The sequence below is a fragment of the Microcaecilia unicolor genome, chromosome 6, assembly GCF_901765095.1.
Source record: "Microcaecilia unicolor chromosome 6, aMicUni1.1, whole genome shotgun sequence".
In the NCBI taxonomy this organism is placed as follows: domain Eukaryota; kingdom Metazoa; phylum Chordata; class Amphibia; order Gymnophiona; family Siphonopidae; genus Microcaecilia; species Microcaecilia unicolor.
Genome location: NC_044036.1, coordinates 24353963 through 24366414, shown reverse-complemented (window position 1 = coordinate 24366414; position 12452 = coordinate 24353963). Strand labels below are relative to the sequence as shown.

Sequence of the window (12452 nt, the reverse complement as noted above, 5' to 3'; positions counted from 1 at the left end):
TGACTGATAGTGAAATAGTGATGGAGACAGATCCCACCAGTGCATGCACTAAAAGTGTGATGGGAGAGATAAGAAAACCAAGACAGAATAGAGCCCTGAAATCCAAGTGAGGACAGTGCATCAATCAGTAGGTGGTGTCAGAAGCAGCAGATAGTTCAAGACCGAATATTAAGTAAAGGCCCTTGGATATGGCCAGGAATAACTTACTGGAAACCTTGGCAAAGGCTATTTCTTTAGAATATAGAGGGCAAAAACCAGCTTGTAGAAGATCAAGAATAGCTGCAGATGAAAGAAAGTCAAGACAGTGGTGGTGAAAATATTCAATTAGTTTGTATGTGAAAGTGAGGAGGGAGATGGGGCTGTGGTTGGAAGAGCAGGTAGGGTTCCAGTGAAAGTTTTTTGAGGAGTGGTATAACTACACTATGTTTGAAGACATCAGGGAGTTGCGGTGGAAAGTGATATACAGTAGAAGTCCGGAATGTCGGACACCTGAGAATCTGGACCTTTTAAAATTGCCTGATGACGCCTGAGAATTTGGACTCCCCACCCCTCCCCCTCCCCGTTCAGCTTTTCTCCCTCCATTCTCTGCCCTTTGCTTGTGTCTCTCATTCTCCTAGGCCTCCCAAGGCCCCCCCTGGCTATACCTCCCCCTTCCATCCATCCCTCCCTCCCTCGCACAGCTCGGCTTCTTTCCCTCCACTCCTGGCCCAGCCCTGCCCACCGTTCTTTGTTGCAGGTACCTTTCCTGAAGTCTTTGGTGCTGCAGCATTGGTGGCAGCCTTATTAGCTGCCTCTGGCATGCAGCAGGCCTTTCCCCTATGACCCAGCCTAGGGGACACTCAATGAAGTTGTATGAAAATACTTTTAAAACAAATAGGAGGAAACAGTTTTTTACTCATCAAATAGTTAAGCTCGGAACTCGTTGCCAGAGGATGTGATAGTGGCGGTTAGTGTATCTGGGTTTAAAAAAGGTTTAGACAAGTTCCTGGAGGAAAAGTCCATACTCTGCTATTGAGATGAACATAGGAAAGCCACTGCATGCCCTGGGTACAGGATACTGGGCTAGATGGATCATTGGTTTGACCCTGTATTGCTATTCTTATGTTCTTTAGAGCAGAGGAGAGAATAGTATTGTAGGGATAACATAGTGAATGAGAGGAGAGGTGAAACAGTGGTGGAGGGAATGCAAGTGTCAGTAGCCTGAAGGTTCCTATATGTGATGGTGGTGATTGGACAACACTGAGGGTCAGAGAGAGGAAGAACTGAGGTGGAGAAAATTGAGAGTAAACAATTGCAGAAGATTGAGGAAGTGGCTATGCTGATGAGTAAGGGTAGTTGAGTATTACAGGAGATCTAATGAGAAGGTTAAAGCAAGAAACATAGTGGCATAAGAGTTAGGGGGGGCATTTGAATGAATGTAAAAGTCCTCAAAAATGAGAGAAGGGGAGGATGGTCTGAGGAAAGCCAGGAGACAGTCAGTGAAAAAAGAAGAAAGGGATTTAATAGGGGATCGATAAATGATAGCTACTTGGAGAGGTAGTGGATAGAGAAAGAGAAAAAGAGGATGGGATTTAATTTACTACCTTTCTGTGGTTACAATCAAAGCGATTTACATATTATGTACAGGAACTTATTTTGCACCTGGGGCAGTGGCGGGTTGTGACTTGCCCACAGTCACAAGGAGCTGCAGTGGGTTTGATCCTGGTTCCCCTGGCTCTCAGGGGACTGCACTAACCATTAGGCTACTCCTCCACTCCAGATGAAGAAAAGGGGTGAGACTGAGGTGGAAGAAGAGGTTGAAGCCTAGAAGAAGGGGAGAGTAGCAGCCTGACACCATTGCTGCGGCCAAGGGGAGAGGTATATGGGAGAATAAGTAACCTCTGTGACAAAGGGCAGTAACTGAGACAGAGTCTGGGGGGGGGGGGGGGGGGGGGGGGGGGTAAGTCTCTGTTAGAGCAAGATAATGTAGAGTATGAGAAATAGAGGTCTTGAATGTAGGCAAGCTTGTTGGACATCCCTCCTTCACAAAACCATCTTAACAAATCTTAATCACCAGCTAGATAATGCCCCCTATACCAACCCTTCCTCTCTCACCACCTTTACAGTTCTGGAGCATTTTTCTAGAATGATCCAGTTTACTGTCTGCAGCCCCCATCCAAAGAATTGCACACTTAGTAACATAGTAAATGACAGCAGATAAAGACCTGAATGGTCCACCTACAGGCTTATTTTCGACAGAGAAGGGTGCCCATCTTTCGACACAAATCGGGAGATGGGCGTCCTTCTCACAGGGTCGCCCAAATCGGCATAATCGAAAGCCGATTTTGGGTGTCCTCAACTGCTTTCCGTCGTGGGGACGACCAAAGTTCATGGAGGCGTGTAGGAAGCATATAGCGAAGGTGGGACTGGGGCGTGCTTAACACATGGGCGTCCTCGGCCAATAATGGAAAAAATGAGGGCATCCCTGACGAGCACTTGGCCGACTTTACTTGGTCCATTTTTTCTTGCGACCAAGCCTCAAAAAGGTGCCCGAACTGACTAGATGACCACCGGAGGGAATCGGGGATGACTTCCCCTTACTCCCCCAGTGGTCACTAACCCCCTCCCACCCTCAAAAAACAAATTTTAAAATATTTTTTGCCAGCCTCAAATGTCATACCCAGCTCCCTGACAGCAGTATGCAGGTCCCTGGAGCAGTTTTAGTGGGTACTGCAGTGCACTTCAAGCAGGTGGACCCAGGCCCACCCCCCCCCCTCTACCTGTTACACTTGTGGTGGTAAATGTGAGCCCTTCAAAACCCACCACAAACCCACTGTACCCACATGTAGGTGCCCCCCTTCACCCCTTAGGGCTATGGTAGTGTTGTACAGTTGTGGGGAGTAGGTTTTGGGGGGCTCAGCACCCAAGGTAAGGGAGCTATACACCTGGGAGCAATTTGTGAAGTCCACTGCAGTGCCCCCTAGGGTGCCCAGTTGGTGTCCTGGCATTTGAGGGGGACCAGTGCACTACGAATGGTGGCTCTTACCATGACCAAAGGGCTTGGATTTGGTCGTTTTTGAGATGGGCATCCTCAGTTTCCATTATCGCTGAAAACCGGGGACGACCATCTCTAAGGTCGACCTAAATGTTGAGATTTGGGCGTCCCTCACCGTATTATCAAAATGAAAAATGGACGCCCGTCTTGTTTCGATAATATGGGTTTCCCGCGCTCAGGAAAACTTGAGCGCCCCGTTCGATTTTGCCCCTCTTTGCCTAATAGTCACATTTATCAGTTCATGTTTAAACCAACAATCAATATGATATAAATTACCTGATCATGGTCTTTCTTTGGCATTTCTGGGATATAGACCGTAGAAGTCCGTCCTTACGTTCCAACTACTGGAATTGCTGTTGAAGCCCACTCCAGCCTATCCAAAGCCATTTGTGGGACACAGACTGTAAAAGTCTGCCCAACATTATTCTCGCATTCCAGCTACTGGAGTTGCCGTTGAAGCCCTCTTTAACCCATCCTAAACCGGACTGCCATATATGGGACGCAGACCTTAGAAGTCTGCCTAGCATCGGCCATAGTTCTTCACAGGCGGAGTTGCCACATAAGTTTAGTCCTTTATCGGCCCCTTGCCCCCTCATCCACTTTTCATAATAGCCCCATTAATCTAAATGTCATAATGTCATCCTTAGCCTATTTTGAACCAAGTTAATTACAGTGCCCTCATATCTCCAGCAGTCTCATGTAAGCTAACAGAACGGGAAGAAGACAACTGTGCTGATTATGGGGCCAAACAGATCACAAGGGTTCATTCTATTTTGTCTTTCAAAAAGGGAAACCAGAAAAGAAAAAAAGCATAGTCCAGTCCAAGCTGAAGCCCTCTTCAATGATAAACCTCCACTGCTACTTTAGAATAATCTACAGTCTAACGTAGCCTTCATTTGTTTCACTTCCTTCTTCAGTCTCTCACTCCCTGATGGCTTGTTGACAGATTTGCTGGTCTATACTATAGGACTAGGACTGGTGTTATACATGCTAGGGCCCAGGACAGACATTTGAGAGGGGACCCCCAAAGCACATGGACAAGGCTGTATCTTTGAGCAGGCTTGGAAGCCAGGGCAGTTGCCCTGTTTGCACGCCCTAACCCTAGCTAGTCCTGCATCACTGGTATATTGAAGAAGAGACTCTCTGTTGTTCGTAAACTGGAGGTGCACAAGGAACATAAAATTTATCATTGCGGTGAACATTTTTAAGCACATGGGGTAAAACTCTCTATGCAGGGCCACCACCTTTGCTGAATGATCTTGAAATACCAAGATAGGTTTCCTGTTGTAGTCCAACCTTTTCTCCCGCTGAGGTTTGCAAGATTTCCATTTTGTGTGCACATTTTAACAGCTTAAAATCACCACTCTAGCCCTGGATGAATTGCTTCTTCACGCTGTCAGCTAATTGGTACTCTTAATGTAAAACTGGCCTGAGAACCCCTTGAGGTGCAATTCCCGGGAAGTCCATGTTTTTAGGAACCCCCAAGTTCCTTGTCTGTGATGTTCTCGGGCAGCCCTACTAACCAGAGCTTGTTTCTTCACAACCTCTTTAGATTAATATTGTAACCAGGTGCCCCTAGGTGCAGCCAAGTATAGAACAATCTCCTCCAGCCACAGGCTCCCGGTACAATGAAGAATTAGATGTCCACCAGTAACTTCAAGCTTAAGGACTTTTATTCCATGCAGGTTTCTAGTACACAGTTCCAACAGCAGCATAGCACATACCAGGATTCAATACAGGCTTACAGGCTCCAGTCTGGGCTCTTTATCCAGTGCACCATAAACAGTAATTCAATTCCCAAGACAAACAGTTCTTTCAGTTCATCATCACAGTTCAGTCACCCAGCAGCATTTTCTACCTTCTATCCTCTTTACATTCAGGAGAGTTCAATATTTTAGGGACTCCTTCTACCCAAGGGTTTTCCCCTTCATCAGCTTCCCAGTGCATTCAATACTTTTGGGGCTTCCTCTCACCCAAGGAATCTCAGCCTGCTTCAGTACTTTAGGGACCTCCCTGCCCCAGGATTTTCAGCCTGTAACTACCAGTACTTTAGGGACCTCCTTGTCCAAGGATTTTCAGCCTGCAACTGCTTCTCTCCTTCTCAACTGAACTGCCTCTCTCCTGGGACTCCTTCCCACCTGCCTAATCAATCCCTGGCTTCAGCTACCACCACCAATCATTCTCCTTCCATTAGCTTCCCCACACCCATACCAGCTAAGTTGAGCATTAAACTAATGAGACCAATGATGAGCTCCTGCACACAGGGTTTCCTAACTCTCTTTCCCCCTAGTGGCAGCCAATCTACACCTCCTGTTAGCTTACACCCATGTCTTCCCTGATTGCAGCTAGGAGTCCAGTCCGGGTTCTTCATCTCACCCTCTGGCTCCTTGCCTGCAATGCCTTCTGGGACTTGTAGTTCAGACTGAAGCTGTCTTAACCCAACTATCCTGGAGGTGACTTTATCACAATATATCAAGTATGATGTCAGCCCATGTTCTTGAAAATGAAAATGTTCTGGCTGTAGGAAGGGCTGTGGAGTCTGGTACATTAAACCTTCAACGCAGACTATGATTCCTGTATTTTTCTGCTGTTTGACTCCGACTCCTACTGATATTAGGCTTTACATTTTTTGTTCTGGTTTTAAAGTACTGGTAAATATAACTTTGGAAACAGGACAAGGAAATATATGTATAAAATGTTAAATTTACCATATATTATAATGTTGTAAGTTATTATATTATATATTATAATGTTATTTTGAAGCTAAAGCAGTTTTACTTCCAACCACCCAAAATTGCTTCTAACTCCATCTCCTACTTCACAACCGTGGTTGTAGGACTCTGTATTCTCATAAATGCTGCTGAATTTTACTTGGTTAACCGAAGGATTAAAGTAAACCTTTCTGAAATCTCCCTCCCTGCCCCATCAAACATTTTAGATTCTTTTGGGAATGTTACATATTAATATTTTCTTGATGAAGTTATGGATCTGAAATAAGTACAGTTGGTGTTATAAGACACATAACAGCCTGTCATGTTACTCTCTCTCAGTGCAAGCCATTTTAATTTTATTTTTTCAGTGAATATGGTGGTGAGACATTACATAGTTCAGTATATGGGCCTGCAAGTCATCCCACAACCTCCACCTCTGTCGTGTCCCCAGCGGTGTCTGTTTCTGCTTCTGCTTCTGCATTTCGACCTGTAGTGCCGTCTAGACAGATCGTGGAACGATTGCCTCGCATGCTGGACTTCAGAGTGGAGTACAGAGACCGAAATGTGGATGTCGTGGTTGAGGACAGCTGCACAGTTGGTAAGAGTTGTTTAACCTTTTTAAAGTTTATTTTGGTAGTTAATGTATAGAAATTCAGGTGACTGGAGAATTGCCTGCTTTACGTATGTGGTGTTAGCCGGAACAAATGGTTAGTAATTTTCTATCGGCTTTTGATCAATATATGTTACTGCTAACTTTTTACTATGCAGTAGAAATAATTTGGATTCTCTTGAGGACAAGTAGGATTGTAAGTTATCACAGCATGGCTGATGTCATCAACAGAGCCCTGTGCAGGAATTCTGCCCCAACTTTGATTTCTCTTAAAGCTTTGGCGCTACCTCACCGCTCATGCACACCACTTCTCACCTGCTGTTGTCACATGGGACCAAGTCAGTCTTCATCTTTCCATGGAGCTGTTTCAATACATACCATTGAAACTCCCTTTTAAGACTTTTATTCAACTTTATCCAACTTTTTCACATTTGTTTTGTATATTTTCTCAAGTCTTAGGGCTCTCGTGTGGTTCCTGATTCCTGGTGGTGCCTTACGTAGTTTTCAGTTGATTCTATGCTTCTTTTCTTTTTCATTCATCACCCAGTAGGTATTGAGTTGTTTTGATTTTCCCTACAGCTCTATTTTTTTTGGCAACATGTCCCAGAAGAAAGCCCTCAGCAGCTTTGAAAAGCACACTCAGTACAATAAGACCATATCCATTATGCATGCATCAAATTGGTGCTTGCAATGTCTGGGGCTTAACCATGAACCTTCCTGATGTAATTTGTGTTCAGAGATTTCAAGAAGTCGTCTCGTCACAAGAAGCAATGCACCTGAAGTTTTGGCACTAATAAGTCTGGCCCATCAACATCGGCATCAGATGCACTGGTCTCTGCTAAGAGCTGCATCTGAGGCTGAGGATGCATTGGTAACAAGAGGCATTAAGCATCATTAGAAGCCATCGGGATTGGTCATCCAAGTTCTGTCCAAAGAACTGTCCAATTTTGGAATTCTCTTTCCTTTTCTCTTTTAAGGATTTATGGTTACTATCAGTTCAGGAAATTGCTTAAGACGTTTCTTTTTAAGAAGTTTTATTAATTTAGAATTGATTTATATATAGGTACATTTGCCCCCTCGATTGCTAATCTGTTAATGGCATTTTTTGAGAAGTGAGTGTATCCTTCTGCTCAATTTTCTTCTCGTAGATTATCAACAATATTTTTGTGGTGTGGCAAGACACGGAATCTCAGCTAATGTCATTTATGAACTATCTCAATAACTGTCATGCGGTGGCATAGGAGCCTGCTCTGTGAGTGCTGTGGGTGCTTGAGCACCCCCAATATTGAGAAAATTCCTTGTGTGTGTCCAGGGAGGGGTTATTTCCATAGGGCTTAGCACCCCCAATAATTTTGAAACGTTGGCTCCTATGTGCGGTGGTGAAATTTGATTATACCTACCATCCTACTGTATTTTTATTGGATGTCCAAATACAGTTTCAGTATGGATCTTTCATTATCTTAGTGTTCCATAAGGCTACAGAAGGAATACACTGTTGCAATATCCATAGTAAGCACCCTCGTCATTTGAAAGATAGTCTTCCATTTTCTCTTCTACAGAGGAGTATTGTAAAACCTCCAGTGTTTTGGAACATGTTTGGACACTTAAATTTGAGGGAGCAGGTGGTCATGTCAAATGTGGAGCCTGTACTATCCGTGATGTGACTATGGTAGGAGATTCCGTTTAAAGATCCCGGAACGGGCAAACTGTATTCTCTACGTCATTTGACGTCTTGTCTTACAACTCATGTGATCTATTACATTGTTTACCTCTACCTGTTGTATATTGGTCAGACTTACATAAGTACATGTATTGCCATACGGGGACAGACAGAAGGTCCTTCAAGCCCAGCATCCTGTTTCCAACAGTGGTCAATCCAGATAACAAATACCTGGCAAGATCCCAAAACAGTACAATTTTATGCTGCTTATCCTAGAAATAAGCAGTGGATTTTCCCCAAGTCCCTCTTAATAATGGCTTATGGACTTTTCTTTTAGGAAGCTATCCAAAAACCTCACTAAGCTAACTGCTTTTACTACAGTCTCTGGCAACAAATTTCAGAGTTTAATTACACGTTGAGTGAATAAGTATTTTCTCTGATTCGTTTTAAATTTACTACTTTGTAGCGTCATTGCATACCCCCCTAGTCCTAGTATTTTTTTTGATTCATGTCTACCTATTCCACTCCGCTCATTATGCTTGTCGGGGTCTTGCATCAGCCAAGTGGCCACAAACGGTTCTTGCTGATGAGCAAATTCAGACTAAAGTTCACACTGCATTGAGGCACTGTCTGAAGTATAACGACGAAGTTGTCAAGCTAAGTTGTGTATTATAGCTATATAGGTAGGGGTCTAACCCTACACATATTCTCTGATACTCCTAATAGTCCTGAAATTGACTGGAACAAAGGAACCATAATTTTCATAGCCCCCTTTTGGCCAAAGCAGATATGGTTCACTCTTCTGGAACTTTCCATATGAAGACTTATAAAACTAAGGAATTCTCCAGCGCTGATCAGTCCTTTGCCCTCTCAGCTTCAATATTGGGAGGGTAACCTCGACTTTCCTGAATCTGCCAGACAGTGTTTTGCAGGTAAATCTGGTTTCCAGGAGAAATTCCAATAGAATGTCTTACAGATCCTAATGGAAGAAGTTTACTATTTAGTATGATGAAAAGGCCTTAGATCTCTTTTTCTTTCCCTACACAAAAATTGCTTGTATATCTTCTACATTTATCTGAGTCAGGTTTGAAAACCAACTTCTTTGGGGTACACCGTAGTGCGCAATTGGTGCACAGCACCATCATAACACAGTAAGCCCATGTCTGTACAAGCTTTTGTTTGATTCAAGCAGGTTTTGCCTCTATTGAAGGTTTCCATCAAGCCGTCTGCAGTGCCATGGGACCACATACTTCACGTTAACCCATTTGATTAATGCTCCTTTTGAGCTACAGAATACCTATGAACTAAAGTACCCGACCTGGAAGGTCTTATTTTTGGTGGTGATAACTTCAGTGCACCAGAGTAAGTGAGCTCCAGCCTGTAATAACTGGTCTACCTAATATCATGTTTCACATGCACAGGAAGATTCTGTGCACTCATCTGAAGTGTCGAGTTTCCATCTTTATCAGTCTATTTTCCCACCAAATCTTTTTTTTTCAAGCCTCACACCAACAAAGGTGAAAGGGCATTGAATACGTTAGACTACAAGAGCATTAACCTTCTCTTTGGAGCAGAGTAAAGTCCTTAGAAAGTCCACCCAATTTCTGTTTCTTTTGACCTTAACAAACAGGAGGCTGTCATTCATAAACTCATTCTGTTCATTTGGCTAGCAGACAATGTTTTCTTCATGTGTGCCCATGCAGGTCTGATTCTTGAGGACCTTGTCACAGCTCACAGTATCAGAGCTGTGGCTGCATCAGCAACCCACTTGGAGGTCTGCTCTGGAGGAAATTTGCAGAGCTGCGACATGGCCATCTGTTCATGTATTACATACATAGTAACATAGTAGATGACGGCAGAAAAAGACCTGCACGGTCCATCCAGTCTGCCCAACAAGATAACTCATATGTGCTACTTTTTGTGTATACCCTACTTTGATTTGTACCTGTGCTGTTCAGGGCACAGACCGTATAAGTCTGCCCAGCACTATCCTCGCCTCCCAACCACCAGCCCCGCCTCCCAACCACCAGCCCCGCCTCCTAACCACCGGCTCTGGCACAGACCGTACAAGTCTTCCCAGCACTATCCCCGCCTCCCTACCACCAGCCCCGCCTCCCGATCTTGACTAAGCTCCTGAGGATCCATTCCTTCGGCACAGGATTCCTTTATGCTTATCCTACGCATGTTTGAATTCCGTTACCATTTTCATTTCCACCACCTCCCGCAGGAGGGCATTCCAAGCATCCACTACTCTTTCTGTGAAAAAATACTTCCTGACATTTTTCTTGAGTCTGCCCCCCTTCAATCTCATTTCATGTCCTCTCGTTCTACCACCTTCCCATCTCCGGAAAAGGTTCGTTTGCAGATTAATACCTTTCAAATATTTGAACGTCTGTATCATATCACCCCTGTTTCTCCTTTCCTCCAGAGTATACATGTTTAGTTCAGCAAGTCTCTCCTCTTACGTCTTGTAACGCAAATCCCATACCATTCTCGTAGCTTTTCTTTGCACCGCTTCAATTCTTTTTACATCCTTAACAAGATACGGCCTCCAAAAACTGAACACAGTACTCCAGGTGGGGCCTCACCAACGACTTATACAGGGGCATCAACACCCCCTTTCTTCCGCTGGTCACACCTCTCTCTATACAGCCTAACAACCTTCTGGCTACGGCCACCGCCTTGTCACACTGTTTCGTCGCCTTCAAATCCTCAGATACTATCACCTCAAGATCCCTTTCCTCGTCGGTACCTATCAGACTCTCCCCGCCTAACACATATGTCTCCCGTGGATTTCTATTCCCTAAGTGCATCACTTTGCATTTTTTCGCATTGAATTTTAATTGCCAAACCTTAGACCATTCTTCTAGCTTCCTCAAATCCTTTTTCATGTTTTCCACTCCCTCCCAGACATTCCACTGCTGTTTGGAAAGAGCTTCCTGACACAACTTGTAGGTATGGCCTGTGAGACTTTCAGAATCTCTTTTGGGGATTAGAATCCAGCTCCATGCACCCCTAGGCCCATTTCTGTGGATTTCCAGGCTGTCTTTCCCTCCGTGATCTCCCCTCACCCCCCAAAAAAACAAAAAAGTAAAGAAAAGGCTAGTTGCTTCCAAAAAATTGTTGCTGCTTGCCTGTTGCAGGGCTTTTTCATATTCTCCCCCCCCCCTTTTTCTTTTGAAGTCATGTGATAGCTAGAGAGTCTTTTGTTTTGAGGATTTGGCTGTCCTGCTTGTCCTTGGAGAACACCAAGTTACGTACCTACAGCAGGTATTCTCCCACAGACAGCAGAACACGAGTCCTCACATACCCACCCACTTCCTGAGGAGTTATATTCTACTCTCAGCTTTACTAGACTGAAGTGATTCCTTTTGACAGTGGCAGTTGGGAGGTGGCGCACACACATGGTGAGACAGTTCTAAAGCTTTGAGAGAAATTGCTGATGTTGCCCATGTTATGAGGACTTGTATCCTTCTGTCCATAGAAAATAGCTGCCACGGGTAAGTAATTTGGCATATGAAAATCTTCTAATTGTAACTAGACTTGGGGTTAGGGTTACCATATATCCGGTTTTACCCGGACATGTCCTCTTTTTGAGGACATGGCCGGGCAACCGGGCAGGTTTTGCCAGCCTGCCTGTTTGTCCGGATTTCCGGACAAACGGGCAAGCTGGCGGGCAGGCCTAATGGTGTCCTATCCCCTCCCCTTACCTTACTCTACTGACCTGGTGGTCTAGTGACCTCTTTGGGGCAGGAAAGAGACCCCTCTTTCCTGCCCAGAGCGCTGCCCTGCATTCTCTGACTTCCCCTTGCAATGCTGACGGTCCCGGTGCTGATTCAAAATGGCCGCCGAGAGTTGAAGTACTAGACCACTAGGGCAGTAGAGTAAGGGGAGGGGACTATGGGATAGGACACCCTTAGGGGGGGTGAAAGGGGTGGGGAGATATGTGACAGGGGGCAGGGGTATGTGTCCTTTTTGGGGGGGGGGACCAAATATGATAACCCTACTTGGGGTATATGTTTGTGCAGTGATTATTGCTCACCTAAACTTACCCAATAGCACTGAAAATCAGTGCTGAAGGGGCAGTTCTATAGCTGGGTGACTGCAGGGACTCATGTATCTTCCAGTATTCTGTAAGTTACCTGTATAAACAGGAGCCCTGCTTGTGTCCTGCCCATTCTCCACCCCTGTATATGTGTGCTACGTAAGTTAAGTGAGTAGTTGCAGAATAGGTGCCATTCTAGCGTTAACACATGTGGGTGCATAGAAACGCTAGCAACCTCAACCATTTGTGTGTATAAATGCAAATACCTAGTTTTCAGACTTGGCCTGTGACTGTCTGAGTCACAAGCCTGACCTGAGAACAGTCGTGGGGTTGCCTCTTTTTTTTTGTGTGTGTGTGTGTGTTTGGCTAAATTTATCTGCCTTGTGAATTTA

The 12452-nt window shown here is 44.7% G+C and overlaps 1 protein-coding gene across 2 annotated transcripts in view; it reads left to right on the top strand.

The window, feature by feature from the left end:
• Window positions 1-12452, top strand: part of FAF1 (Fas associated factor 1) — a 716909-nt gene that overhangs the window by 192590 nt on the left and 511867 nt on the right. For both annotated transcript variants that reach the window (XM_030208188.1, XM_030208187.1), the window contains exon 4: window positions 6114-6343. In XM_030208188.1, the coding sequence (XP_030064048.1) occupies window positions 6114-6343 (230 nt within the window). The remainder of the gene's footprint in view (window positions 1-6113; window positions 6344-12452) is intronic.